The sequence below is a fragment of the Drosophila subpulchrella genome, chromosome 2R (assembly GCF_014743375.2).
Source record: "Drosophila subpulchrella strain 33 F10 #4 breed RU33 chromosome 2R, RU_Dsub_v1.1 Primary Assembly, whole genome shotgun sequence".
Lineage (NCBI taxonomy): Eukaryota > Metazoa > Arthropoda > Insecta > Diptera > Drosophilidae > Drosophila > Drosophila subpulchrella.
Window position 1 is genome coordinate 2,075,846 of NC_050611.1, and position 26,861 is coordinate 2,102,706.

Below are 26,861 nucleotides of genomic sequence, written 5' to 3' on the forward strand. Positions count from 1 at the left end.
CCAGCGCGTAGGAAAACATCCCAAGAATGTTTGGGCGATCTGGTTTCACTTGTTTTCGAGTGAGTACTCGAACCTTGATTTGATTCATATTCGCCAAACGAAAGACTCCAGAACACGAACTCGCTGCCGAGCGCTCTCCGCAAACACCGGCTACTTGTTGCTGCGCCACTTGTTAGCCCGCTTAAAGCTCGCTCTCTTGGGGCTCTCTGCTCGGAGCTTTGGCTGCGATCTTGGCCAAAACGCTGGACCTGGACTTCAGTCGGCTCTCAGACTTACTCGCGATCACTTGGTCCGGAGAAAAGCCCGCGATCCAGCTCAGAAAAAAAAACGAAACTGCGTCGCGTTCGCCTCCACCAGCAGTAATTAATTACAAATATAAAAAACAAACGAACTGGCCAGCGCCCATCTGCCACAGAGGATATATCGCTCGATCCTCCCTGCCAATACCATAAAAGTTAACAACCAACGACCATCGGCACGTCCATTCAACCGTTCAGCGAAACCCACGCAAAACGACACAAAATCTCAAACACAAATCGTGATAAATTTTCGCTAAATTGTGCAAACGTTTTCGACTAATTAAAATTTGACGTGCATACCAAAACTCCAACTTCGACAGCCTGAAAAGCGAATAATATAAATTGCAAATAAGCAACATTTTCGCGACGACACTTGGCAAGTGAAATAATAAAAAATGAAAATATAAATAAATAAAAAGGGGAACGAAAGCCGCAAAAACAAACCCACATCAAATACAAAATATACGTAATTAGAACTGCGCAAATTACTTAGAACTGCAAAAACATTTGTTCTCCCCCACACAAACGCACGAGGAATGCTGTTTTGAGGTGAGTCGACGAACGCTTTGTACAGTAGAACCACCCTAAAACCGCAGCTAACGCCGTAGATGCTTTTTCCCTGATAACCAACTGAAACCGAATCGGATCTCCGGACCATCCATACTAAAACCCAAGCTTCTGCGAGATTCTTACAGCGATATAGTACTCTTGAATAATTCAGCCTCGGATCGTAATCGCAACAACGATCTGTAGTGGGCTTTACGACCCCCGAATAGTGTCCCAGTTACACACTTATGTGGGTGGGTGTGTGACTGTTCCATATCCGTATATAGAATAGAGTCGGCCAACGCATTAGCGCCGATTGTGAGTCAGAGCTACAGTTGGAGTTGCTGATTGATCCGCTCAACCTTTCGCCCGATCTGGTTAATTGGAAGTCGTTTTCGGGTTCAGCAAAGAAGATCTCTCGCCGTCTACTTTCTTTCGTTAATTCTTTGCCCCCTTTTTCCGAACTACATTAACATTTACTTCAACAAATACACTTAACAACCTTCGGCGGGGCTTTTGAATGGGGATGCAAATTAATAACCAATGCTCAATTCTAATGTTAATAAAAACTCGACCGAGTCCGCAAATGCGAGCGCCTTTATTGTTTTGGGCGGAAATAGAATTCCGAAGGCCTCTCCCAACAGAAAGCAAACATTTTTCAATGATGACTGCCCCCAGTTGAGTGAAAGTTTTCGCGTTTTCGAAACGAGAATCTTTGAAATCTGCCTACTCTCAGCAATCTATATATTGGTTCTTACGAATTAGCATTGCAAATACAGAGTCTACATTAGCTTTGCTTTTAATACGATTAGGAATTTTATATTTATGGGTGTTGTGTGGTTTTTCGGCCAAATATACATAAGTAATTGGCCAGCATCGGCACGTTTGTATTCAGGTTCAAAGCTATTCGTTATTCATTAGCAAATCAGAATCGAAATCCCTATCGCCAGGGAGTTAGTGCTCATTTCGAAGTAGTCTCGTGGCAGATATATTCTAACGTCTGGAGATAAACCGAAAAAAATGGATCCGAAGAAAACGTTAACCTGGTTTTTTGGCCTGCCATCGGTGCGCTATTCCCAGATCGCTATCGTTATGGCGGGCGATCTGCTGGCCCTATCCAATCTGTATCCCAAGCACTCGAGGTACATTTCGAGTCCTTTTCTGCTGTGGCAGGATCTGCAAGAGGAGGAGAAAAGCCGCCCGAACTAAGACCATCGCACCAGTTCTAATACATTTATATTTTTTTTATCTGCGTGGGAGACGTTTTATGGCCCCAAAGATTTGACCCAACCAACCTTGAGTTTCAATGCCAATGCCAGGCCCATGACGTCACTTGTATCTGGATGCTCGTTGCTGGTTAAATATACTTTATATTGTATGTATGCGTCGGTGTGTCTCTGTAGGTGCCTTGGTAAACACCTCGTTCTCGTTTTGTTAGCTGCAGCTCAGGACCCGAGAGCCTCGTGAGCCTCTTCAAATGCCCGGCCAAATTAACTCGACTCCTCATTAAAGTCCAAAAATTCGAAAGTTTCGACCGCCGTCGTCTGGAAATAAACGTCAATTTAAACGAAGCCTCCGATCGGGAGGGACGCACTCAGGGTGGGGGGTTGGTTGGCGGTTGAAAAAATTGAAAATTCTCAAAAAGCCGCTTTTGTTGATGTGGCCAAAAAAGGTCTACAGCCTTGCCTTGTATGCAGTCCTACGGCTTGTTTCATTTTCGTTTTTGGGAGTTGCGTTGCCTCCGTATTATCTTGTTTTCAGTTTCCAGCTCCGATATTTTCGCTCAGTTTTATTTTTTGTTTTTTAACTGCCGTTTTTGGTGTGCATGCGTCAAGGATGATTTGTATTTGTGCATAAGGCGATGCCAGCATTTCGATTTTCTGTATTCAATTTGTATTCGATTTCGTTTGTGACCCGGCCCGGGGAGCTTCCTGCTTTGAGTCAGTGTCCATGTCCGGCTTTTAACACGTACACCTACATAGTAATTAGTCACCCAGATCAAAGACCGCCGCCGACAGAGTTCATTCTCGGAACTAATGCAACTGTTTGCTTAGCACCAACAAGCATAGCTTGGTTCTTAGATAAGTCGGGGAAACGGGCTTACTACGTTTGATTCAATACCGACCCAGTCATCGTTTGCTTAAACATTAAAGTCCCATCTGAGATAAAAATCTAATAAAGTGTGTTCTTGCAATGGTGTTAAATATCATGTTTACTTTTTTAGTTCAGTTTCCTTAATTATATTAACGCGAACTTAATTCTGTCAATACCCTTTGTTGGTATTTGTATTTCAGTATTGAAAATACATATTTACATATGTTTTCTTAAGAGGGATTTATACCAAACGAAAAAGTTAAATGCATCTCTTGTCCTGAAGAATTCGCGTTTGACTTTTATGAAGAAAAGTGGAAATGTGTGGATATGCAGTTACAATTTATTAGTAATCAAAACCCACAAATATATAATAAATCGCCAACTGACTTAATGCATTCAATGACCGCATATCAAATTCCAACAGAGCTTTTGTAAAGCCTAATTTAAGGATTGTATTAAACCACACACTTGATTCCCGATTCGACGTATTCGGCTTGGTTTCTATAACCCACTCCCTGGTGACCTTACGCGATCGATTGGAAGTGCGAAGCGCTCTTCGCAGCTCGCCGCACATTCACTTTGGCATCGTGCAGCTTTAATTGCCCATGGGGGTTCAACAGCCAAACAAAAGCCGGGCAAAACTCACAAAATGGCTTTAAAAATCAATGTCTGTCAATGTCTGTGGCGCAATCGGCCTGAAAGCGCCGTCGATCGCTGATTGTTTAACTGTTGACTTAAGCGGCAGTGTTAACAAATTATTTGATTTGGTCGCATTTGATTTAAGAGCCCAAACATCGCCGGCTGGCATTGGGGCTCTTCGCCGGAAGTTGGACCGCGGGAATTGAATCAAATAAAGTCGGATCGGATCGGTCGAAACGGTATATGGCATACGACACTTCATAGAGCACTGCGGAAGTACTTGGGTCTCAATTGGGTTTATTTCTGCCTCTTTCCCCGCCAATCAGCGGCATTTGACACGCTCGTTTGGCTTAATTTGGTTTTTTCGGGGCCCAGGGTTCAGAGCCTGACCTTTCTGGGGGATATCAGGTGTCGCCGGAGCAAAAAGCAGGTGCAACTCGACGCCCTGGGAAACAGGTAAACGGCAAAGGCAACGGCAACTCTGGGAAGCTGGAAGAGCCCTGATCCGAAATGTATTTGGGGCTCTTCTTTTTTTGGGGTTCGAGAAGGCTTTCAATGAAGTCATTAAATTGATGTATTGGCCGATAGTTTCGCCTGTTTCGCTCTGTTTGGGGCGCTTTCATCTCCGAGCCAATTACGAATTTCTAAGAATCGGATCGCCCCCAAGACGTGGGCCGTTCATCATGATATCATTTGGCCGAGCGACACTGCTACATGCACATAAATTAGATGTAAAACGGGCCAGCTCAGTTTTTACTGAATCGATTATGGCCGAAATGTTAATGAGACGCGATTTGGTCTATGACGGGTCGTCATCATCATCATTGCCTTATCACGTACAGAGCGGCCCCATCTGAAGTGGACTGGAGTGTCGTATTCAAAGCCAAGATTTGTAACGCTTTCATAACGCCATAAGTCCCGTACCCCCATCCACCCCCGAATTACCCAATGAGGGGCACAAAACATTGCCCACGAACGTACGGAAAGGCCGTGTTGAAAGCGTACTTTGTATGCCAGTCCGACAAGTAAGCGACTTTGATTCGCGGTCAACAACATTGGGATCCAGGCAATGGAACCGAATCGAACTGCATATCAATGAACTCTGCTGGCCAGCAATCGAAGCCCCTGCGAAATCGAATCTAACGCGGATCAATTAAACGATCTGCGAGCTGCGAATTAGCATAAATTACGATTTCAGCTACCGCTAGCCGGGCGATCGGCATTAATTACCCCGGGAAAGTGAAACCATCCGGGGCTCTTATGCAAGGCGGAAGATGGCGCATGCACCGTTGGTTATGACATGCACTACAGACCCAAAGAAGGCAGCATTGGATTTGGCTAAAAACAGCCATCCAATCCAGCTCCCATCCCAGCCGGCATCGCGTGCAAGTTCGCCCTTTTCCCACTCAACGAGACACTCGATTTCCTTGGCTCCAGGCCGTTTTTTATTTTTGGTTTTCTGCCTCTGAGATGAGCTGGCTGACCTTTGCCACCGCGCTTGATTCGTTGCCGGAAACTTTTGACGCTGCCTCCTTTATTGATTTCCCAGGGAAAGCTTCGTGTTTCGTGGATTCTCTGGCCAATAATTGCGCACAATTGTTGGCGAGTTCAGCGATAACGAGCGAAGAATTCGACAGTCGGATGGGGGAATTCGGAGTGATGAGGAGCGAGGAGTGGCGCCAGGAGTTGCCCCAAAAGTGAGAACGTTCCAAACAGGCGTGAGAGTTAAAAGAATACTTTAAAATCATCGAAGCTTAATTTAAACACTTAAAACGAAACGCCCATCTTAATAAAAATCAGAATTAGGTCATTGTCTTTCGGATGACACCAATATTTTACAAAATCAAAAGTAAAACCTTTTTGACCAAATCTCTTTGAATACATCTACATATTTTGGTGTCTGGTCACCATCTCTCCATCTGATCGCGTTTTAAGCGATTGTTGACTTATGATCGATCGATCGATCTGAACTCTCTACTGTCCAATCGCCGCGGCGCCTAATTGATTTCCGTGCAGGTTAGGAGTCGCACAGCCACCAGCCATGACATGGATAGAATCCATCGCTCCATCACCTCCGATATACTTACACTCCCAGGGCTAATTATGAGTTCGAAAAGTGAAATCTTTTGTCTTCTTTCCAGCCCTCCGGCAGTCTCTGGCCATTATTAATCATGCAAAAAATACCCAGACATGTAAGCGAAGAAATTGATTTATATTTTCGCTGGCTGGGAACAGCTTGCAATTATGCTATCGACACTTGCCACACGGCACGAAAAAGTTGCCATGTAATGCCGCACAGATTAACCTTCTAACATACATAGTGGTCCCAGTCCGAGTGTGAGATACTAGCACAAAGGGAAGCTTCCTCGGATTCGGATACAGATACAGTTTAGCTGGCTAACAAAGCGTGAAAACGACAGCGGAGCGGCAACAAAAGCAATGACGGACAATGTGACCAAGTTCGGCATTGGTGGGCAGAACCAGAGACGTGGGCCAAAGGGGTTAAAGAACGTTTACCCAAAAACATATATACTTTTGGAATTCCAAAAGGTTGAGGTCAAATTTCAGTATATTAAATACCGGTATCAATTGATGATTCAATCTTTAATATGTGGTCCAAAGACTTCGAATCAAATAAGAGTTATAATATTGGGCTTACTGTGAATTTTCAAATTACTTGCTTAAGTAGTGTATATTCTATAAAATTTGTTAGGGCTTAACGTTAAACCCCTATATTTCTAAACTCTGGCCAAAGCTCTATTATACTTCCGACCCCCTCTTTGCCGCCCATGTGCGCGATTGTGAGTGGGCGCTGGACAATCGCCAGACAATCTCCGAGCGGGGAACTTGTCATCGTCATCATCTGGCGAATGCCACACGTACATAGATGCCCGCATAGATGTCTCTAAATGGGAGTAGCAATTACTAATTTCCTTAGTAAAGCGCTCGGCTCAAGGGGAATTTAGTTGTAAGACCTGACAATACCCACAACGCCAGTCGCCAGGGTCTCAGGCCAGCCAGTCGAGATCCAGACCATGCCAAACGCACTGGTATTGGCCTGGCCCAAACTCTCGATTCGCGATTCCCCATTCTCGATTTGCGACTCCTGGCCCAAACAAAGACAGCGCCGGCGCGTTCTTTGGCTGTCCACCCGTCTCGGACGTCTGGAGCACTGGGTATTGGGTATTGGGCATTGGGTATTGGGTATTGGCCAGTCGGCCCGCTGAGGCAGCAGCGGCATTCACTCACAGATGCCTCGGCATAGATATCGAAATGCAATTAAGTATTTGCCAAAGTCGAAGACGCGAACGAGCGCCACCAACAAAGCGGCGGAGCGGCGAGGCACGCATGGAAAAATGTTTCCATCGCTAGACAACGTCCAGTTGGGCCGGCTCCTCCGCTCCAGAGGGAGTAGGATCCAGAATTCAGCATTCCGGGGGCGGTGGGCAGAGGGGCGGACGGGGTGCTCTGATCTTTGCATAACATGGACTTTGAATGGCCACAGGGCTTGGCCATACTTACAAATTGGACTACACCTTCATTTTCACTTCTATGCGAAAGGCCGCGCTGGCTGCCACACTGGGGGAAAAATAGTAGGGAATTGGATTAAATTTGAAAACAAGAAAATTGTAATGTAACTTTAGGTAGATTCAAACGTTGACCTATCTTGGAACGTTTCAAAATTAAGTACTTATAATATTCTGCTTTCTTGATTTACCTAAAGTTGTAGAATGTAGTCGTACTTATATAAAAAGGATAAAATATGTTTTTTGTTATATTTATCATTAGTAAAAGCATTCCAAAAATGCATTCAATACCTTAAAATAAAGTACAATTAAATATTAACTACATAAAATAAATTGTATTTTAAACGCCTCATTACAATGGAATAAGATAGGAGAGAGTTCTCAAGGAAATAAAACTTCTATTGAAATGAAATGTTTTTACAGGAAATATGATTATATATGGGAACAAGAAGTCAGTTTATATATGAAAACAAGAAGATACAATTTACTTGATTAAGTATTACGTATTACCGATTGGTGACGCAAAGTTACAAACTATACTGCGCTTCTGAGTTGTTGCCAGTGATCGAACGAAAACGTTGGGCCTGTTTTAGGCCTGCTCTGTTCTCCCAGTGGAGCTGGTCGATCTCCCTTGGCTGGCTGAACCCCAGAGGTCAGACCGACTCCGCGGCGCTGAGAACACACGCAAAGTGGGCAAAAGTCGAGGCGTTTTGTTTGCTTTGCTGCGCACTTTTGGTTTCACTTGACAGGGGCGGCGGTGCGGAGGGAATCGCCAGACTTGGGTGGAGTTCGGATTCGTATTCGTATTCGGAGTCTGGTTCTGGGGTTCTATGGTTTCCTATCATTACCGCCGTGTTAAAGTTCAAGTTCAGAACGATTATTGTTCGGGGGGACGGAGTGCCGCGCGGGGGGCTTAAGTTGTTTACTCTGCGCGCTAATCTAATCCCATTCCCACATGTACGGGCGTAATTCGTATAATTTCGCATAATTCCGCCTGAAATTAGCTACTCCCCAGACGCATGCAAATGCGAGCTGTGAATGGAGTGGCTGGACACCCCGGCTTTTTAGTTTAATTGAAAGATGTGCGGCCAGGATGGCGAGGTGAGGTGCCCAATTGCAATTGCCGGGCTGCAGCGACGAGTCGACTCCAAGGTCCGCCAAGCGATACAAATTTTATGTTTATTACACCTTAATAATGCGTGTTTACAAACAAATCACGTTCATGGCGCAATCAACGCTCGGCAATCGGCATCGGGAATCAGACATCGGCATCTGGCATAGCATTGCGCATAAGCGCCTGCGTTCCAGCCCATTCCCATTCTATCCCATCCGATCCCAGCCTGGACTCGAACTCGGCTCCCATCAACGTCAGGGCGCACGCATGCGCACTCAAATTATATGGTAAAGGATTTTTATTGGCAGCTCGCAGCGTTTTTCCCCTGCGAACGGACTGCATCGGTGCCCGCGATCAGACAGACGACGTGGCCATTGATGTCTAGCCGGGCGATTGTGCTCGTTAGAGCGTAAAGCCAGCTCCAGAGTCTGCTTGGGGATCGGGGAGTGGGAATGGGACTAGGACTGCGACGGCGACTGGGACTGTATCTGGGTCTGGGTCTGAGCCTGTAGGACCGCGGCCTGTAAGTAAGCCAGTAAGTGAATGAGCAGCGGCCTCGTCCTTGTCCAGGTGCCATAATAGACAGGCATTTTCCACACATTACAGAGCTCCTTGTTATACTCTGCAAGCATGATGTGGAGAAATATCAGAGGATTCAGCTTACTGACTTATTAAATTATGAAGCTTTTTTGGATGAAATTCATTTTTAAAATGACTTAAATATGATTTAAATGAATTCAGATTTTATAACGTTCTTTATTATTAATAACTATTTAAAACAAACTACAATATAAAAAGCGTTAAGGAAACTATTTACAGTGATTATTTGCTTAAAATGGCCAATTCTTCTTCAAAAATTTAAGTCAAGAAAGAAGATTATGAAGAAGCATAACTAGACTTTATCAAAACAGTAATGATTTACCTATAAAATATAGTCTAAATCAAAATAATGAAAGATCACAGAACAAGCTGAACCACCTAAAGAGGGTATCCCATATTTATAAAGTCCAAAGATCCCTCGAAAGTCTCTCGTTTCGCAGTCTTTGCATGTGTTCGCCTGGGTGGGTGCGTGTTTATGGAGCGGTTGTCTAAACTGGAGGTTCTTCTAGGGGACCTGGCAGTACATTCGGGTCGGGGAACGGAGCAGACTGGAGCGGCGTGGTCCGAGTGTCCTCGGGCATAATGCATTGTTTAAATAGAGTTTGCACTCTCGTATTCAAATATGAATATTATCGCGTTTGCTTAATCACAATCAATATTTCTACAGTTTTCTCCTCCCAGGCACTCTAGACTCGCCTCCGCCGCGTCCCCTCAGAATTTGAATCTCGTATGCAGCCCAAGCACCCTCGTCGTGTGTCTATTTTTGTAATTGTCAGAGAAAATGAAAACACAGAAAAAACTCAATTCGATTGTGCCCACTCCCGAAACTGGGGAATCAGTCAGAGTGAGCGTGGAAGTTGGATTCAGAATCGGAATAAGAATAAGAATTAATTGGCAATTATTCTTTTGACTGCTGTCATGCTTATACTCTTTAGAGGGGCATGAACAAATTGACAGAATCAAGGTGTTCTTTATAAGAGGTGACCCCCACATATTGGATACAAACAAATTAAATGGATCTAAGAAATTTAACTATTCTAGTTTGATAACAACAATAGTGTTAGCTTGAATTCCATGAGTAAAATTAAACAGATCTTACGTATAAGGCTAAAACCAAAAGTATTCAACGCTTACACAATTCATCTTTCCTGTACAATTAATATAACTTGAACTCTCTTAACTCTATTATTAACTAATTTATTTTTAATAATACTTTCTCTCACCAAGTCTACACTCGCATGAGTACAGTACATAAAGATAAATAACGAGCTAAAAAACCTAAACAAGGCCAACATAAGACTGAAAACTAGGCTAACTGAAGAGCTGCAAACTAAACTCATGCTGGCTAATGGCAGAAAAATAATCAAATAACACAAATAATCCAAGAAAACGAGGCTAACTCAGAGAATTATTTCTTCTTGCAGCTGAAATCCATTTAAACTGCCTAGCTTAAATGGAAAATGCGCAGAGTTCAAACAGTTCGATGAGACTGTCACACAAAGAATTTACTTAGGGTTGCGATTCTTCCGAGAGAAGACCCGCAGGAGAGAGAAAAACAAAGACAGAGACGCAGAAAGCAGCCCCAAGACCAGCCCAAGGATACCTACCCAATCCTGAGATAAGATGCACACTGCGGCCGCGAATGGAGGACCCCGGGTCAGCTTTAATCGGGACGTGCACGTGAAGCGGATAGGTCAGTGCGTTGTTAAGGAAAACCTCCCCCGACAATCGTAACCCCAATTCACAAGCAAAGTCAAAACCAGAAATTAAAAACAAATAACCAACACGCGCAGCCACCAAATGAGAGCGGCGAACACGAACTCACAAAGATCTCTAATGACAAACTAAGAAAAACCAGCTATAAGAAACCTCATCAATAACCAGCTAACAAAAAATTACTAACCAAGTGGCATCTGAGAAGCGTACCCGTATATTTGTGTGAGTAGGCCAATTTTGGTCAATCAATGACGGACGCTAACAACCCACGCGAATGCAACTCATTAACTTGGCCAGCCAGTTCTGGCCAAAGGCTTTCCACCATCGATTGCATAACTGCCGTGTGGAGACGCTCTTCAGTTTTCTAGCTTTTCAAATTTGGCCAAGAATATGAAAAACAAACAACTGAGCTATTCACATGTGGCAAAAGAAAGAAAAACAAAAAGAAACCTCGCGCTGGTGGGCGAATAAAGCCAGAACGAATGCCAAAAGCAATAAAAATAATAATAACAAAGCCGCCCCAACAATAAAATGTAGTTTACCTTGAGAATAATCGCACACAGACTCGGGCGTAAAGTAGAGAGCTCCCATATAACTATTTTAAATAAGTTGATATTTTATAAGGCATTGCAACTCGCGGCCGAGAGATGCTCGCTCTCGCCGCTCGGGTATCATTTTGCACATCATCTCTATAAGGACGGGGGATGGGGGCTTCGAGGCAGGGGACTGTGGACGGACCCACTGCATCTGGACGCTTTGTCTCCGCAGCTTCGACTATATTATTATTGTTATGATTATGTCTGGCAGCCGCGACAGCAACGACATGGGATTTATTTCATAGCCGGATTGTATTTATGGCCACTGTCGGGAATGAAGAAATTAAAAATTGATTATGACTAAACCGGCGCAAATGTTAATTTTTTAGACGGTCCCCCCAATTTAGAACTGCCAGTGAGTGGCATTTCCTTATGGTATGGCCGACGGCCATTGGCCATTGGCCATTGGCCATTGCCCATCCATGGCTAATTAACGGCAAGTCCTTTTGGCCAGCTGCCGAGTGCGTGGATCTAAAATGGTTATGAACCAGATTTGCTCGTCGCGTAATTGCATCAAATGGCTGCCATTTCGGTTAACTCGTTTAATGGACGTAAACGAACTTAATTGCAATTTCTGAATTGGTTTAGGCAAATGCAACAAGTCGAGGTCGCGAAATGTAACGTGATTAGGTAATCTGCCGGCCAGGCACGATTCATTAGCTTTGTGATTTCTGCATGGTTACGAGGTCGCCGAAAACATAAGCTAAGAGGATTGTGATTTAAGCCAGAGGTAAAGAGGCCTGATTAAGTTTGAACAAGTCAATTAAAGTCAAGTTCCTAGCAATGATAGCTATGGTACATGGTGAGACATTAAAACAGACATTTTCCAAGCATTTCTTAAATTTAAGTCTACGCATTTTGTGGAAAGTCATTATTTAATTTCTTCAAAGAACGAACCAAAATTAGCCAAGTAATACCCCAAGTAACTTATTAACTCCGCAGTCACAAACGCTTAGAGTAATTTAACCCGGAGTCGAAAATGAATTCCAGTCTCTGCCTCCGCGCTATCTTTGCATGCAAATTAAAGCAATTATGTGTAAAGCACAGATTTAATGATGATTTAATTTTGACGCAACAAAGTAGGGAGAGATAAAGCGCAGAAGACCGCAATCCGTTGCCTCGTGGAAAATTATTCGCCCGCTGGGCACAAGGCAACATTTTTCATCCGCAAGTTAACATGTGAATTTTCTGCTAAATTACAGTGCAGTCAAAAGTCAAAGTTGTTGACTGTAAAAAATCAACTAAAAGACGACTAATTTCAGCCAATTTGAGGCACCGCGCTGCTACAGGTGAGCCTCGCTGGCGCGGCTGCGAGCGTGATCAACCTTGCGGAGCGACAAATTTGGCCAAGACGAGTCGGGTCGGCAGCTGTTCTGCCTTGGGCCTGGTGGATGCACTTAGCCGGCTTTTCGAAGGCGGACAGGTGACGAAAGGCAAGGGAGCAGTGCCAAATCGGGGCTCCTTTGTTCGAAATCTGGCAATCGGGCCAAGTCGACGTCCTTCTGATCTGTCTGTCTGTCGTTCGATTTCCCATATGCAGCGCGTATGTGTGTGCTGATGACATAATTTCAGATGGCTGATTAAAAAGGCGTTACGAGAACAAGTCCACCTTTAACTACCCGAAAGCGTAGGCCCCTCCCGATTGCGCAATGCTGCCCTCACCCCACCCGACCAGACATTTCCCCATTATCCGTGCTCTCTAATGAGCTCGTACACCTTTAATTAATTAATTTAATTAGGCAAAGAGCAAGTCATTATTATGGCATTTGCTACGTTTCCTACTCTCCATAATTTGTGTTCGCCACCGAGCCAGCTCCACATTTGATTTGCCTTCGAGTGCGAACTTTGTCAAAGCCCCAACTGGTTTTCTGTTTGCTCTCGTGCCATCTTTGGGTCTTCTGGGCTGGGAAGAGCACTATTAAAATGCCATTTATGCTTTTTATTAATTCATCATTTGCATATGTTTTGTTTTATTTCATTTGCCTTTTGCGTTGCCAAAGAAACTTAATTAATAAGTCTCAGTTTTGGCTTGCCTGCCCACAAATTTCGCACTATTTTCTCGCTGTTATGTCTTTTTTTTGTACTATTACTATTTTAGCCAAGTGACATTGGCGTAGGCAGTCGCAGTTGTCGACTGGTTGCCCGTTCGCCGGAGATTGCTTTCAGTCGCTTTTGATATTGGACTCAGTCAGGTTCTCGGCCCGTCTGTCAGTATCGTTCTGAAACTGAAGTGTTTGTGCTTTGTGACAAGTTTTGCAGTGAGAGAGAGGGACGCCTCGGGCAGTCCATATCGAGAACCTGGGTAAATTCGGCTAAATGGAGTTGTCGATCATCCACTTGCCTTCGCCTACAAATCCTCGTGTGCCCAACTTCAATTGTCGCAACGGAAAATCACCTGGGATTGCAGACGATTGCGTCATTTGTTTATCGAAATGTGTATTGAAATGAGTCGCAGATTATTTTTAGAGCTCTTTAACTCTTTTTCGCCGAATGGTTCGGTTGCCTTTATTTTATTTTCGGTGATTTGTTATTTGTTTATCCGCTCTCGCCCGACCCATGGCTTGGCTATAGCTGTTGCTGTTGACAGCCGCTTAGGGGGAGAAACAAGTTTGTCGCCTCAGTCTTTCGAGTCGCCTCCATTCTTTAGCGAAAGTTACCATTCGTATTTGTTTTGAAAGCCATGCGGGAATGGCCAGCGAGCAATTTTAATTGGCCACGGCCGCAGTTGCACTGGCTGAGTCCGCGCAACACGCTGATTTGCATACCTGGGCTGCCCCAAGGACGCGGCGCCGCTTTTGAAGTGATTAGGTCCTGGGCCCTGGACGCCGGCTCCGCAGCCCCGATTAGCCGGGGAGCATTAAATTATTTTCATACGCAAAATAAATGCGACCTGTCCCCGGACCTGCCCAGATAAAGCCGAACGTCAGCTCGGCGATCTAGGCCCTTAAACGAAATCGAAAGTGCGCCCGGTTAATTGAAATACCCCATGGCAACCTACGCAGATCCTTAGCATGCCAGGCCTAGACATGCACTGGAGAAAATATTGAAAAACCTTCTATAAGGAAAACTTTGATCTCTCAAATTGAAAAGATCTTTCGTCCTTCGAAATATGTTTCTTGGTTTTACATAAAGACTTCTCTTTTTATAAAAACACCTTAAAAGTCATGATAAACCGCAAGATATTGTAAGTTATTAAAGACATCGTGAACATAGATATTTAGAAATATTAAAAATCAAAATTGTAAATCAGTAATATTACCATAGCTAAATCGTAAGCAAGTAAAATAATGCAAGTATAGAATGTTTTATAAGGGGAAGTAACGCAGTAAACTACGCATCGTTTTGCCCAGATAAGTACAGTTTACTCAGTGTTTTGTGATTGAATTTTAAGTATAATAGGACTAAAAGTACTTAAAAGTGCCGTATAGGCTTCAAGACGCACATAAGTAATATATTTACACATACTTGATTTTAAAAGTATTATAAGAAATCGCAGAATTGACTAGAGTCTGTCTTTTTGAACTACTAAAAGATTAATGGATTTTTTTGAGTGCAGACCTAGACCAGTAGCGAGAGGAGGCAGGAATGCGGGTGAGCTCCCATTTAGCCAACTTGGCTCGACCTTATCTTGTCACTGACATGGCCAGCGGGGGATAAAGCATTTTTGCCAACTAAAACGTTTTGCCGTCGACGGGGAAGGGGCCGAAAGGAGGAGGTGGCTCTCCGACTTTGTGGTTGTGGTTGCCTTAATGAAGCGGACTGGAGGTCGCGAATACAGCATCACCATCTTCGCCAGACAATTACCGACTGGTATCATTAAACCAAAGTAAAACCATAACTATAACCATCGACCTGCTCCTGGAAGCAATTGCGGCAAGTGAAAGTCTTGCCACAAAAGTCAAGACTTCATTATTTATATGAGCCGAATCTCGACGTATTTCTGTGGTGCGTGGCTCCGAAGTTGGTCAGTGTGTTCGAGGCAAAGTCGCCAAGCTATCACGACAGTCAAATTATGTGCAGCTACCCAAAAAACTGAGAAAAAACCGGAACCGAAACCGAAACTTGCAACTGGACGGCGCCCAGAGGCAGACCAGTTGGAAAAGTGGATCAGATGCTTTATCGCCAGCTTTTCCAAGAGCAGAAAAAGGTTATTAAAATTCGCAGCTCCTTCTGGCCCCTCGGATCAGATCGCATTTCATGGAACTGCCCGGGATGGACTTGCAAATCACAGAGCCCGCTGGAGCTGGTGTGGCCACATTAAGTGGATCAATGATTAGATTAATGAATGGCTCTCAGCGCCTGGTAATCAATCAAATGCTGCACTCGCCCCGAGATCATTGTCTTAGGGTCTTGGGAACCTGGTACTGTTTACGGTTAGCCGACATTGATGCTGTCGCTTAGTGCGAATTTATGTTTTCCTGTTGCCTCCAAAAAAGCAACGAGAAAGATACAAAACGCCGCCGGCTGGCAAATGAAACCTTGTAAGTTGGCCAAGACTAGTGAGCCATCATGATGGTGCAGCAAGCCAACTTTTCACCTTGACACATATCGCATGACAGCTGATTGCAGCTGGAGATGGAGTTGGAGATGTTGATGGCGATGAAGTCAGAGAAATACAGTCTCGCAGAGGCCCCAAGAATGTTCCCTTATCCCAATCCCCGATCCCCAGTTCAATTCTCAATCCCATTTCCAATCCCATTCCGCTAAACCAATTTGGCACACGACACGCCCAGCTCTGTCATTATTCATTGTTGTTTGAGTTTCGATTAGACATCGGTGTCACTTTGCCATTTTGCAGCACGAATCAAGCGAATGTGGGAGCGGTTCTTGCCTCGTAGGTCCGCGAATGTGACAGGTTGTGCAGGTGAATGGACAACGCTCCATCGGAGGAGGGCCAGGGAGGGGGGAGGTGCCAGGTGGGGCAACAGAAGTCCAGTTGATCTCGGGGCAAGGTCAGCGCAGAAGAGAGATGCCTCCGATGATCTGAGATCTCGACACTGAGCGTTAAGTTTAGAAATGTGTAAGCTACACGGAAAAAAGAGAACGTGTTATAGCAGGTTATGAAAAGAAGTATGTACTTTATATACTTGTTAACAATTTAAATGTAAGCTATGATTTTATTTTTCTCAGATATTTATAGTTAATATACATTTCAACATTTTTTAGCAACTTTTTGTTTTAAAAGTGTTTTTCACGCCATTCAAATTGTATAAGAGTTTACTAAGAGAGTGTCATATCTCTAAAAATATCATTTTGAGATAGACACATTTAAAGCTTTAAGGTCTCATATGCCTTTCAGCGATCAAAGATCAAACAAAAATTATAGTTATATTTTACTACTTGTGTCTCTCTTTTAGTGATTAGGGCTATGTTCTTGTAATAAGTTCTTTAAGTACTGACAATTGTATGTACAGATTTAAAGTCACAGAAGACTCACATTTCTTCCTGTGTAACTTGAAAAGAGCTGGCCGGAAAAGGGGCTGACTGGCTGACTGGAGAGATCACGCATCTCGGCTAGCACATCTCGTTCTGGCCACGATGATGATGCTCGTTTCGGCACGTTTTTCTTGGCGTTTCTGTTTTGTTCTCGTGGCCCCTTTGCTGTTGTTTTCGGCGTATTAAATAATAATGATTATGAAAAAGTGAGGAAGTGGAGGAATCTTTATGAGAGATAGATCAACTGGGACCGCAGCAGCCCCGGCCTCTTCAATGGCCATTAGCGCTTACAGCGTCCGATTACAGAGCAGGCGTTCCACCAGATATCTCTGGGACTCGGGGTAGTGGGGTATCGGGGCATCGGGTCCAGGTCCATCGAGGCAAAGGCATCTCGGATCGAGCGACAGACGTGGGCCAGATCCATTGTCAGACGGCCAGTCTCGCAACTCTTGAGCCGAATTGGTCTGGACGGGACGGGCTGCCTTATTTAGCGAGCAGCAGCTAGCAGCCAGCAGCTGGCAAGTGTGAATTGGCCACAGCTGGCTGCCAGATATTACATCATCGGTCGGCTAATGTGCTAATTTGTCTTTACATGAATGCCAACTAGTTCGCGGAACAGCCTCTGCAATTGTATGTTAATCCCGGGTCTTCACTCCTCTATCTATTCCACAGGCAAGCATCCCAGTGAGTACGAGTCGTCGGGTAACCAGCCGAGTTACCACCAGCTGCCCAAGGACATCGATCCCGCGGACATCCGCAAGGAGGCTGCCCTGGTGATCGCCCAGGCGGGCAGGCACCACAGCAAGGCCGAGAACGGCGACCACATCCCCAACTTCCGGGCCAGGCAGCGGCGCCAGAGCCAGCCCAGTGACTTCAACTCCCTGCCCACGCGGCGCAAGAAGGGCAAGCCCGTGACCCGGAGCGCCAGTGACGCCTCCACCAAGAAGCCGGCCAGCAAGCGGCCCTCGATCTTCGGTCTCTTCGGTCGCAAGAGCGACTCGAATGTCAGCCAGTTGGACAGGGACCCGCGATTCGAGGACGGCGGCGCCAGGCGTCTAGTGCGCAGCAAGAGTGATGTGGGCAGCACCAAGCTAGCCAGGAAAGCCAACCAGGAAGACAGGGACAAGGACAAGAGCAGTCAGTCCAAGCAGCAGCTGAGTCCCATCATCGAGCAGGCCCAGCGGGAGGACTTCTTCGAGAGGGACTACTTCCGGGAGCGGGAGCGCCGCAAATCAGACGCCGTCACGCCGCGCGAAAAGGATGAAAGTGGTCGCGGTCTAAGCGAACTGCTAGCCCGCAGCCGCTCCCAGGCGGAGCTAGACGGACCGCTCCTCACGTCGGCAGGCGGCGGAGGAGGTCCTTCCATTTCGGCGGGCATCCGCGACAGAATCGAGACCCTGCAGGCCAAGTCCGGCGAGAATATGCACAGCTCCCAGCAGCCAGCGGAGCGTCTGCCGCTGACCAAGGGTCGAACCGTGGACGGCCTGGTCAAGCGGCTGTCCATGGAGCGCTTCTCCCCACAGCCGGTGATCAGCCAGCCGGCCTTCTCTTACATACGGCCCAACGAGGGCATCACCTATGCCCAGCTGGATCTGGGCGAGGATCAGGTGCGTCGTTCGTCGCCCCTCGATCGGGATGTGCGCACTCCCCAGAGGGAGCTCGCTCCGGCCAGACCGCCGAGGGCCAGCGATGTGCGGCCCAGTTACTCGCCCACCTCCAATGGGGCACCTCTGGCCCACAGGCCCAGTCACTCGCATTCGCCCTCGCCCTGGCAGCAGCTAAGTCCCCGCAACCTCAGTGACGAGGACGAGGGTCTGGGCTATGAGCCCAGGAAGGTCTACTACGAGGAGGAGTTCCCCCGCAGGGCAGAGCCCCCAATAGTGCCAGTCCTCAGAAGCGTCAGTCCATCGCCCTACCTGGACGAGTTGGGCTACAGGCGAGCTCAGCTGGAGACGCGCATCCTCACAAGGCGCTTCGGGGAGGGAGCCACCCTGGAGCGTCAGGCAGACAGGAATAGGGAGGTGGGCAGACCCACTCCCGAACGGGAGCCAGAGCGCTTCCACCGTCCTGTGCGCCAGGAGCTGTCCAACGAGTATCCGGTGGAGAGAACCCAGGTGGACAGCGGCTCCACGCTGCCCAAAATGGAGAAGACCTCCCGCTACCGGCACACCAAGTACTACGACGACGGGCGCGGGGGCGTGAAGGAGACCTATGTGCGGGAGACCCAGCGGGATGGTCAGGTGAGGGAGTCGCGGCATCGCGAGCGCATCGGGGAACGCGACCGAGACTACAACTCGGCTGATCGGCTGGAGCAGGAGCCCAAGAGCCTGGACTCGCAGCTGACGGACCAGTACCGATCCTCGCCAGAGCTGCGAGCCCAGCAGACGCAGCAGCAGCGAGAGCAACGCGAGGACTACTGGCAGAGCAGCCTGAAGCGGGACAAGCTGCAGCAGCGCAGCTTCGACAAGGGCGACTCCGGAATCGAGAACGATTTCCGCAAGGAGTCCTTCAATGGAGACTTGACCTCCAGGTAAGGGGAATTTTATAATCCGCACTTAAGAATTATTTTGGTTTAGGAAATTGGATTTTAGGTAAAAGTCACTCAAAACATTTAATCTAAGTGAACTTTGATTAAATCTTAAGTTTGCTTTACACATTATTACGTAATATTATAAATGTTTGGACTTGGTTTCCTTAAATATCGTATTTCTTGGCTAAAAATTCCAATTTCCAATTTAAAGGTAAATCTCTTTTCTGAATGTATCCCAATAGCTAGGGTACCCACGCTCTTATGAATACAAAACAATATACATATGAATACAAGATTTACAAATCGAAAGATTTGATGATGAACGATTTTCTTAAACAATTATGATGTAATTGATCATAATATCACTGGATATTTATTTAATAAACCATATTTCTGTTCCTGTTTAGATGGCGCAAACGCACAATCCTCGACGACATAAGGGCCTGCGAGTCCTTCCTGCGCAAGGAGCGGCGGGACAGCGCCCAACAGCGCCAGTTGCAACGGCAGGCGGTACCGTCGCGTCTGCGCCGCGAACACAGCTACGTTTACAGGGAAAGATCCATCGACGATGGTTCGCACTTCGATCCGCACCTGGACAAGTACCCGGTGGCCACCAGCACTCTGCGTCGTCGGGAGCAGCACTCCCAGTCACAGACCCAATCCCAGGCCCAAAAGAGCGAGGAATCGAGCACCCTGAAGCGGAACAAGAAGCTGGGGGGCTTCGAGAAGGTCAAGCAGCTGTTCACGGGCGCCGGAGGAAGCGCCAGCAATGGGGGCAGTGGGCGCAGCAGTGGCAGCAATGTGTCCAGTGGCAAGAAGGAGCGGATGAGCAACGGGAACAGTAGCACCCTGAGCCGCCGCGACAAGGACAAGGAGCGGGAGAAGGAGAAGGAACGGGAGAGGGAGCGCTACATGGTCAGAGAGGAGGAGATGCGGTCGCGGTACCGCGAGCATCACACCTCAGCCCAGGAGACCTCACGCGAACCAAAGGTAAGAGTTCCTTAGCCAATACAAATTTAAAAAATGTAGTTACACGAGTATTTAAATTGATCAATTTATCATCAAGATGGACTCAGTTCGACCAGTTTGGATTTCGAAATTTGAAAGTACTACCTATCAGGTCAAAGCCCATTTGGGGTTCCATCGGCTTAGCTGGCGACTTAAAGTTTTTGTCTAAAACTTGATTTATAAGTGCAATATAAGCCCATTTAAGTTGACCTTAGCATTATTGTAGGTAAAGACGAAGAGAGCACACACTTTAAACACTTTTTATAGTGAAGACTCCAAAATGTTATAAACAAGTAACTTTCGGTATTAACGTACGAAAAATACGATGTTTTTTTGACATTTTGAACCCTTTTTTAAGATACCAGATAGTAATAATAATTATAGAGGGGTTTAGATGGTTCGATCAGTACTTTCAGATGTTAAAGTCCAAACTGCGGTTACACTCAAAAACCCTAAAACGCACAGTGTAACTAAGAAGTACCCAATTATAATATCATTACATGAAATGATGGTAGGAATGTAATTCTTTGTGTATTTTCTTTATATTTTCACAAAGCCAAAGATAGATCAAATAGTAAGCTTCCAAGATTCACAATCAAGATCGAATACCTAATACTATTGTTTATCAAATTGGAATGTTAAACAATTCAAAAAACTTTTAGGCTCATGACGATTTGTTTTAAGAGTGACGCAAGCGACGCAAAGCATTTAGCCCCCATATATTTTTCATTCCAAATTGGAATTTCCAATAAATTACAAATATTCGGTTAAAAACAGAATGATAGGTAAAAATCGAGGTATGCTATAAGGCACATATGGGTTTTTGCTGTGCAACTGCGAGCACCTTTGGCCTAATGCCCAATTGATGGCGCCAGCCGGCGGTCATTAACCCGGGTCATAGATGGCCAAGATCACAGAGCTTTTCGGAATCCAGACCCTCGCCGGCTCATTTGGTCATGGTCGGCTATTATTAATTTCGAATTAATCAAGACTTGCGTCGATGGGTCTTACATTTTTGGGGGTGTAGCAGTAGGAGTAGGGTCCGAGTACCAGCCCAATTGTTCTGGCCCGATTCGAACAGATCGACTTCCTGCTCTTTGGCAAGCCGGGTGGGCGTCGGAGGCCAGCCGAAAATGGTGCCAGACCTAGAAGACAAGACGTCACGTCCACTTTGGGGCACATCTCTTCTGGGGATGCTGGGGGCCTCTCGCGGTCTTGGGGGGATCAAGCTGCCAAGACCATAAAGAAACACTCGCGACTACGCTTAAGTAATAAACGACAACTGGCCAAATAGAGTTGCAAACGGAACGAAAAGCGCTAACACGAAAAAAGCTAAACAATTCAGCGACGAGGCGTCGTATAAATTTCGAGCAAGAACAAAAGCGTCGAGGGTCGCGCATCGGGGATATATATAAATATGTGTGTAAGATATAGAAGTGGAAGACCCACGCAGCTGCTGTCATTCTGCCATTCAGGCAGCCAGTCAGTTTGTCACTCTGTCAGTCCGTTTGTCAGTGCGCTCGCAAATTAAGAAAGCTGACAGCGAAACGACAAACATCGGGGCGGGGAAATTGAATAAACTGGGCTTAGATTCGGATTCAAATTCGGTCTGTGCCCAGATTCCGATGCAAAACGGTTGGCAGCTACTGTTGCCGAGGTGTTGCTGTCCACGTTGCGCAACTTGCAACTGCAACAGTTGCTGCTGCTGCTGCTGCTGCGTGCCGCAAGCCAATTTGCAATGCTTCAGCGGATTTCTTGGCCAAGTCTAAGAGGGCTAGAGGATGTTGCCACTTTTCGTTCTGCCGGATGTTCCAAGTGGGCGGCCAAAAACGCTTATAATCAGCCAGCTTTAAGGGAGCGTTTTAGGGTGGGGGGATGAGGGGGAATGGGTCCATCCTGCAGGAGTTTTGGGCCAAGGTGTGGCCACTACCTTGCGTGATAGAGGTATTTATAAGGCCTGAGCACCGGGACTCGGCCTCTTCCCGGGACAATGCGCTGCCATTATTCATGGGGGCATGGGCACCCAATAAAAACATGCCGCCCGAAGTGTTCCGCCGAAATCTTTAAGTGCTTGCCATTCATTCCAGAGGTCTACATGCCGAAAAACACACACGCGAAAGAGAAACCGCAGAGATTTGTGTCAATAATTCTGTTAGCTTATTTATGGGCCCCCAACTTGGTCATAAACTATATTGGGAGTCGCAGTCGCGTTCTGGGCACATATTTGAATACGTAATTATTTAGTGGGTGCGTAATCTCTGGCTTATTGTTAGGTGCCACAATAAAGATCTAGTTCGGGGGTTGGGCACCTGCAGCCTATACTCGATTTGAAATCCAATATTCGGCCCGTGAGGAGGGCGGCCTTAGCCAATCCCCCCATTCGGATGCCCAAAACCCAATACCTATTACAGTTTCAACCGCAAGTGGGCCAAAGTTGCATTGGGCCGGCCAAAACGAGCCGACTCACAGTCGCATTCACAAACGGCAAAACAAGTTTATTGGCCGGCCCCCACTCCCCCACTCGGCTACGCGCATAAAGGCCACCTGCCCCACATTCGCAACCTGTTGCGAGGCTGTGGGAGAAGCCGACCTTTGACCCGAAAGCGAAAGCAAACCGCCCACCAAGTCAAGCCTGGGTTGCATGGGGAAAAATATCAATCAAATTGGTCGTGCAAATGAATAGTCTGTGGGAGTTCTACTTTGCAATGGGAGCCTAAGGTTCTGAAGCAATTATAAGAAAATAACAAAATTAATTTTGGCAATATAATACCAGAAAAGATATTTGGTTATCACCTTAGCGGGACATAGAAGTCTTTGTTTTAGTTAGCTTTTCAAAAGTAAACCGAGGGAATTCCATAAACTGTTAAATTTCTGAAGTGCTGTCTTTTGGTTAACTTCAATCAATTGATTTATTCAAACTCCATTTACAGACATATCAGCAATTCACCAACCTCGATGCTGTTGTATAGTTGAAATCCAAAATTGTCACCATATTATATTAAAAGTCATGGCAACACTGTAACATTTTAATATATTAGAAAGTATATTTGTAGTATCAGCCAGAATCTTGCAAAATATTAAAAACTAATCACATCTTTTTTTTATTAAAATTTTAAGCTGAATTTTAATGGTATTGAAGCTTAAACTAAAGGTGCTTAGTGAAGTAAACTTTGAAACTTGAAACTTACTTTACTATCATTTGTTCTACTTGTCTAGACTATCGATATCTCGATGCGACGCCGACTGTCCACGCCCAAAGCTAGTCCCCTGCTGGTGAAGCGCAGTCCAGCGGACAAGCCGCCCAAAAAGCAGCCAAAGGCGAAGGAGTCGCCGCTCGCGAAGGTCGAGAAGACGAGCTGGTTCAGATCGCTGGACCGCCGGGCCAAGAGCAGTCCCAAGGAGGTAAGAATCTAAAGATACCTATCTAACAAAGTCCTCCTAATCTGTTCTAATATGTTCTATTCAGCTCAATGTATCCGTCAATGGACACAGTGAGACCACTTCGAGCCTGAAGCGGACCAAACGCAACCCGACAGCTGCTCCGGCCAAGAATCTGCGCTTCTTCGGCGACACCGATCTGGATTCGAATCCGCCGACCATTTCCAAGGCCACCAGCATGCCCAGGTGAGGAATATTTGAATAGATCTAGGTCAAATAATAAAACAATAATTTCACATAATATTAATGTGATAGATAGTTATTTCAAGGGTTTTAAACATTGATTGATCAGTTATAAAATTCTTTTACATTAAGTCGTACACTAAACATATACATAATGTTTTCTACCTTGATTCAAGTAATTCAATATTACATACCACATTTTTAATTCTACCAAACCAATTTTTTTTATCATTATACATACTAAGATCTTTAACTGATATATGTATTTTTTGCTTACGCTCTGCAGGAGTCGTCCGTCGCTGGGTCAGTCAAAGCACTCGCAGAGTGCCTACCACCTGGATCGCAGTCCTCCTCCGCCAGCCCGCGACTACCGCCACACGCTGGCTGGCCAGGCCCAGGTCCAGAGTCAGAGCGGCGGCAGTCGTCAGCGGGCCAGTTCCATGCAGCATCTGGACAACGGCAGCGACGAGGTGGACTTCCGGAAGAGGCGCCACTACTCGCGCTCCCGTGAGCTGCACGACATCTCGGAGAGTGGCTCTGAGCCGGAGCCAGCGGAGCGGCACAAGCGAAGCAGCACGGCGGGTCAGCGGGCCATGTCGCTGGAGAGGTCGGTGGATGGACCGCGCAGCCAGCGGATCGAGGATCGTCCGCTGCTGGGACCACCAAAGCCGGCCAGGAGTGCCGAACGCCGTGGGCTGCTCAACAGTTTGGGCCAGGAAAACGTGGGCTACGGCAGGTGGGTTGCCCATATACTTGTAATCTCTGATAACTAGAAATAATTGAATCACCCATATCCTGGCAGGGATCGATATCCGGCGGAGAGTTCCGGCACCGAGGGCGAATCCAGTCTGCACAGCCAACGCAGCGTAGTCTATCTGCACGCCACCACGGTGGGTGACATCCCACAGCCATACAACCTGCGCCGGCGGTCGATGTCACGCGATGACCTTCGCAAGGGCAAGCAGCCGGCGCAGGCCCCCCAGCAACCGCCGCCCCTCCAGCCCATGACCCGCACCGTCTCCAGGTCCGTCTCCATGCTGGCCCCCTGGAAGCCCAAGCACATCAGCGAGGGCTACGAGATCAATTACTCCCAGGAGCAGAACAAGCGGGTGCGTTGAGAAAATCATCATAAAGTTTAAGTTCGGCTAAGACCTAATTAAGTTGCCTTCAATCAAAATATTTTCCAAATAGCCCTAAGCCTTAAATTCGGTAAAATAATATTACATTTTCCCTTGGGGTTTTAATATTCACGACCAGAACTATTTAGGAAATTAAGATTCAAAATCTCCGAAGATGTGTGAAAGCGGAAATCAAGTTTGATTATTCATTATATGATAATTTTAGTTTTCTGCTCGATAAGACCCCATGATTTAAAACTGGTTTTTGCTGGAGAATCACTGAACAAAGGTGATCAACACAAATTAAATTTGAACAAATTTGTTGAAATAGTTAATGGGTTTTGGCCATAGCATTGAATATATATGGCTTTCATGTAAAGCCCTGAACTTTTGCATTACTTCTGTCATATAAATATTGAAACTATAAATTTATTTTAAAAGTAAGGAGGTGATCCAATAATGTGATTTTTTTTCGTGTACCTAATAAAATAAGATATTTTTGTGTTTTTAATGACCTGCAGATGTCCACACTGCCGCGGAAGCCACCACCACATAATGGAGCCACCAGTGCCAGCACCTTGAGCCGGCTGGGCCGCAAGAACGAGTCTTCCCCGTCGACGCGACGCTACCACATGGACAGCCTGGAGCGCCCGCCACCCCCGCGGTCGGTGCTCTCAGCATCGAATTTACGCAGCACCAGGACGAAGTGAGAAGATGACCCTCGACGCCTCCACCCGGTGCTCCACTGTGGAGGTCCCAAACCCAACCACACCTAGTTGCTAGTTGTAATCATTAATGCGAACTCGAAACGTAATTCTAATCAATTCAAACGATGGAGGAGGAGGATTGGCATCCGATGAGATGCGATGTCCTCGCTTAGTTGCGTAGGATTCTTTAACCTTTGTTGCAATTCTCGTCATATTTTAAATGTGAAATGTATTCGTACTCCAGTAATAATTATAAATTAATAAAATATCAGACTTTAACTTAAAACTATTTTTGTTCTTTTGTGGATGGATAAGAACGGGTGTCATTTTTTGGCAATGTAATGCCCTTAGTTTAAACTATTTAAAACAAGGAAGAACGCTATAGTCGGATACCTCGACTATCAGATACCCGTTACTCAGCTTAAGGGACCAAAGGGAAATGGAGATATGCAAGCAGCAAATGCGCCACCTACCGGCGGTAGACAAATTTAAGCGTTGTGGGCGTTAGAGTGGGCGTGGCAAACTTTTTTTTAAATCAATCGATAGGTATTGACGAGACCAATACATTTCAGTTAAAATTTTTTATCTAGCATGAAAATTGTGGGCGCCACAGATTTGGGCGGAGTCTACGGAATCTAAATCAGAAATCCCATTTCTCTATCTTTGATATTTTCCGAGATATCCGCGTTCATACTTACGATTTTTTGAAGTTTGTGGGCGGTTTGTGGGCGTTAAAGTGGGCGTGGCACTCTTCTAAAAACAAACTTGCGCTGCGTAAGAAGCTCAGAAATCTGCACGCCAAATCTCAATAGCCTAGCTCTCATAGTTTCCGAGATCTCAGCGTTCATCCGGACGGACAGACAGACGGACAGACGGACATGGCTAGATCGACTCGGTTGGTGATCCTGATCAAGAATATATATACTTTATGGGGTCGGAAACGCTTCCTTCTGCCTGTTACATACTTTCCGACGAATCTAGTATACCCTTTTACTCTACGAGTAACGGGTATAAAAATAGATTCTCTGTTCAATAATCTGAATCGTTTTTACAGTTTTTTGGGACGATTATACGGCCAGGTGGACCCCCGGATACCTTTAAGTACTCTTTAATGAATTCATTAACACAATATATCCATTTACTCTATGAGTAGCCGGTATAATTGAAAAAAAACGAGAAAAAAGGCTATAGTCGATGGCCTTGACTATCAGATACCCGTTACTCAGCCAAATCTCATTTAAATTTTAACCAAATTTAAAAAAATCTGGGAGCTAGATGGGTTTTAGCATTATGGGCATTTGTGGGCGTTA

The 26,861-nt window shown here is 45.9% G+C and overlaps 2 protein-coding genes across 2 annotated transcripts; both read left to right on the forward strand.

Moving 5' to 3' along the window:
* Nucleotides 1-269: 269 nt before the first annotated feature.
* LOC119549325 (zinc finger CCCH domain-containing protein 13) lies at nt 270-25,837 on the forward strand. Its single transcript, XM_037857304.1, has 9 exons — nt 270-848; nt 10,244-10,512; nt 17,240-19,097; nt 19,505-20,087; nt 23,322-23,507; nt 23,572-23,729; nt 24,013-24,462; nt 24,529-24,835; nt 25,366-25,837. The coding sequence occupies exons 2-9, from the start codon at nt 10,443-10,445 to the stop codon at nt 25,552-25,554; spliced, it is 3,801 nt and encodes a 1,266-aa protein (XP_037713232.1). The 5' UTR covers nt 270-848; nt 10,244-10,442; the 3' UTR covers nt 25,555-25,837.
* LOC119549326 lies at nt 1,812-2,407 on the forward strand. The gene is made up of 2 exons (XM_037857305.1): nt 1,812-2,220; nt 2,284-2,407. The coding sequence occupies exon 1, from the start codon at nt 1,866-1,868 to the stop codon at nt 2,052-2,054; it is 189 nt and encodes a 62-aa protein (XP_037713233.1). The 5' UTR covers nt 1,812-1,865; the 3' UTR covers nt 2,055-2,220; nt 2,284-2,407.
* Nucleotides 25,838-26,861: the final 1,024 nt, after the last annotated feature.

Bases quoted from the DNA above. Each gene is read 5' to 3' on its own strand.
- LOC119549325 (XM_037857304.1), top strand. From the start codon at position 10,443: ATGCACACTGCGGCCGCGAATGGAGGACCCCGGGTCAGCTTTAATCGG. The intron at 20,088-23,321 runs GTAAGAGTTCCT...CTACTTGTCTAG, and splicing joins AGACCTCACGCGAACCAAAG to ACTATCGATATCTCGATGCG. The intron at 24,836-25,365 runs GTGCGTTGAGAA...AATGACCTGCAG, and splicing joins CCCAGGAGCAGAACAAGCGG to ATGTCCACACTGCCGCGGAA.
- LOC119549326 (XM_037857305.1), top strand. From the start codon at position 1,866: ATGGATCCGAAGAAAACGTTAACCTGGTTTTTTGGCCTGCCATCGGTG.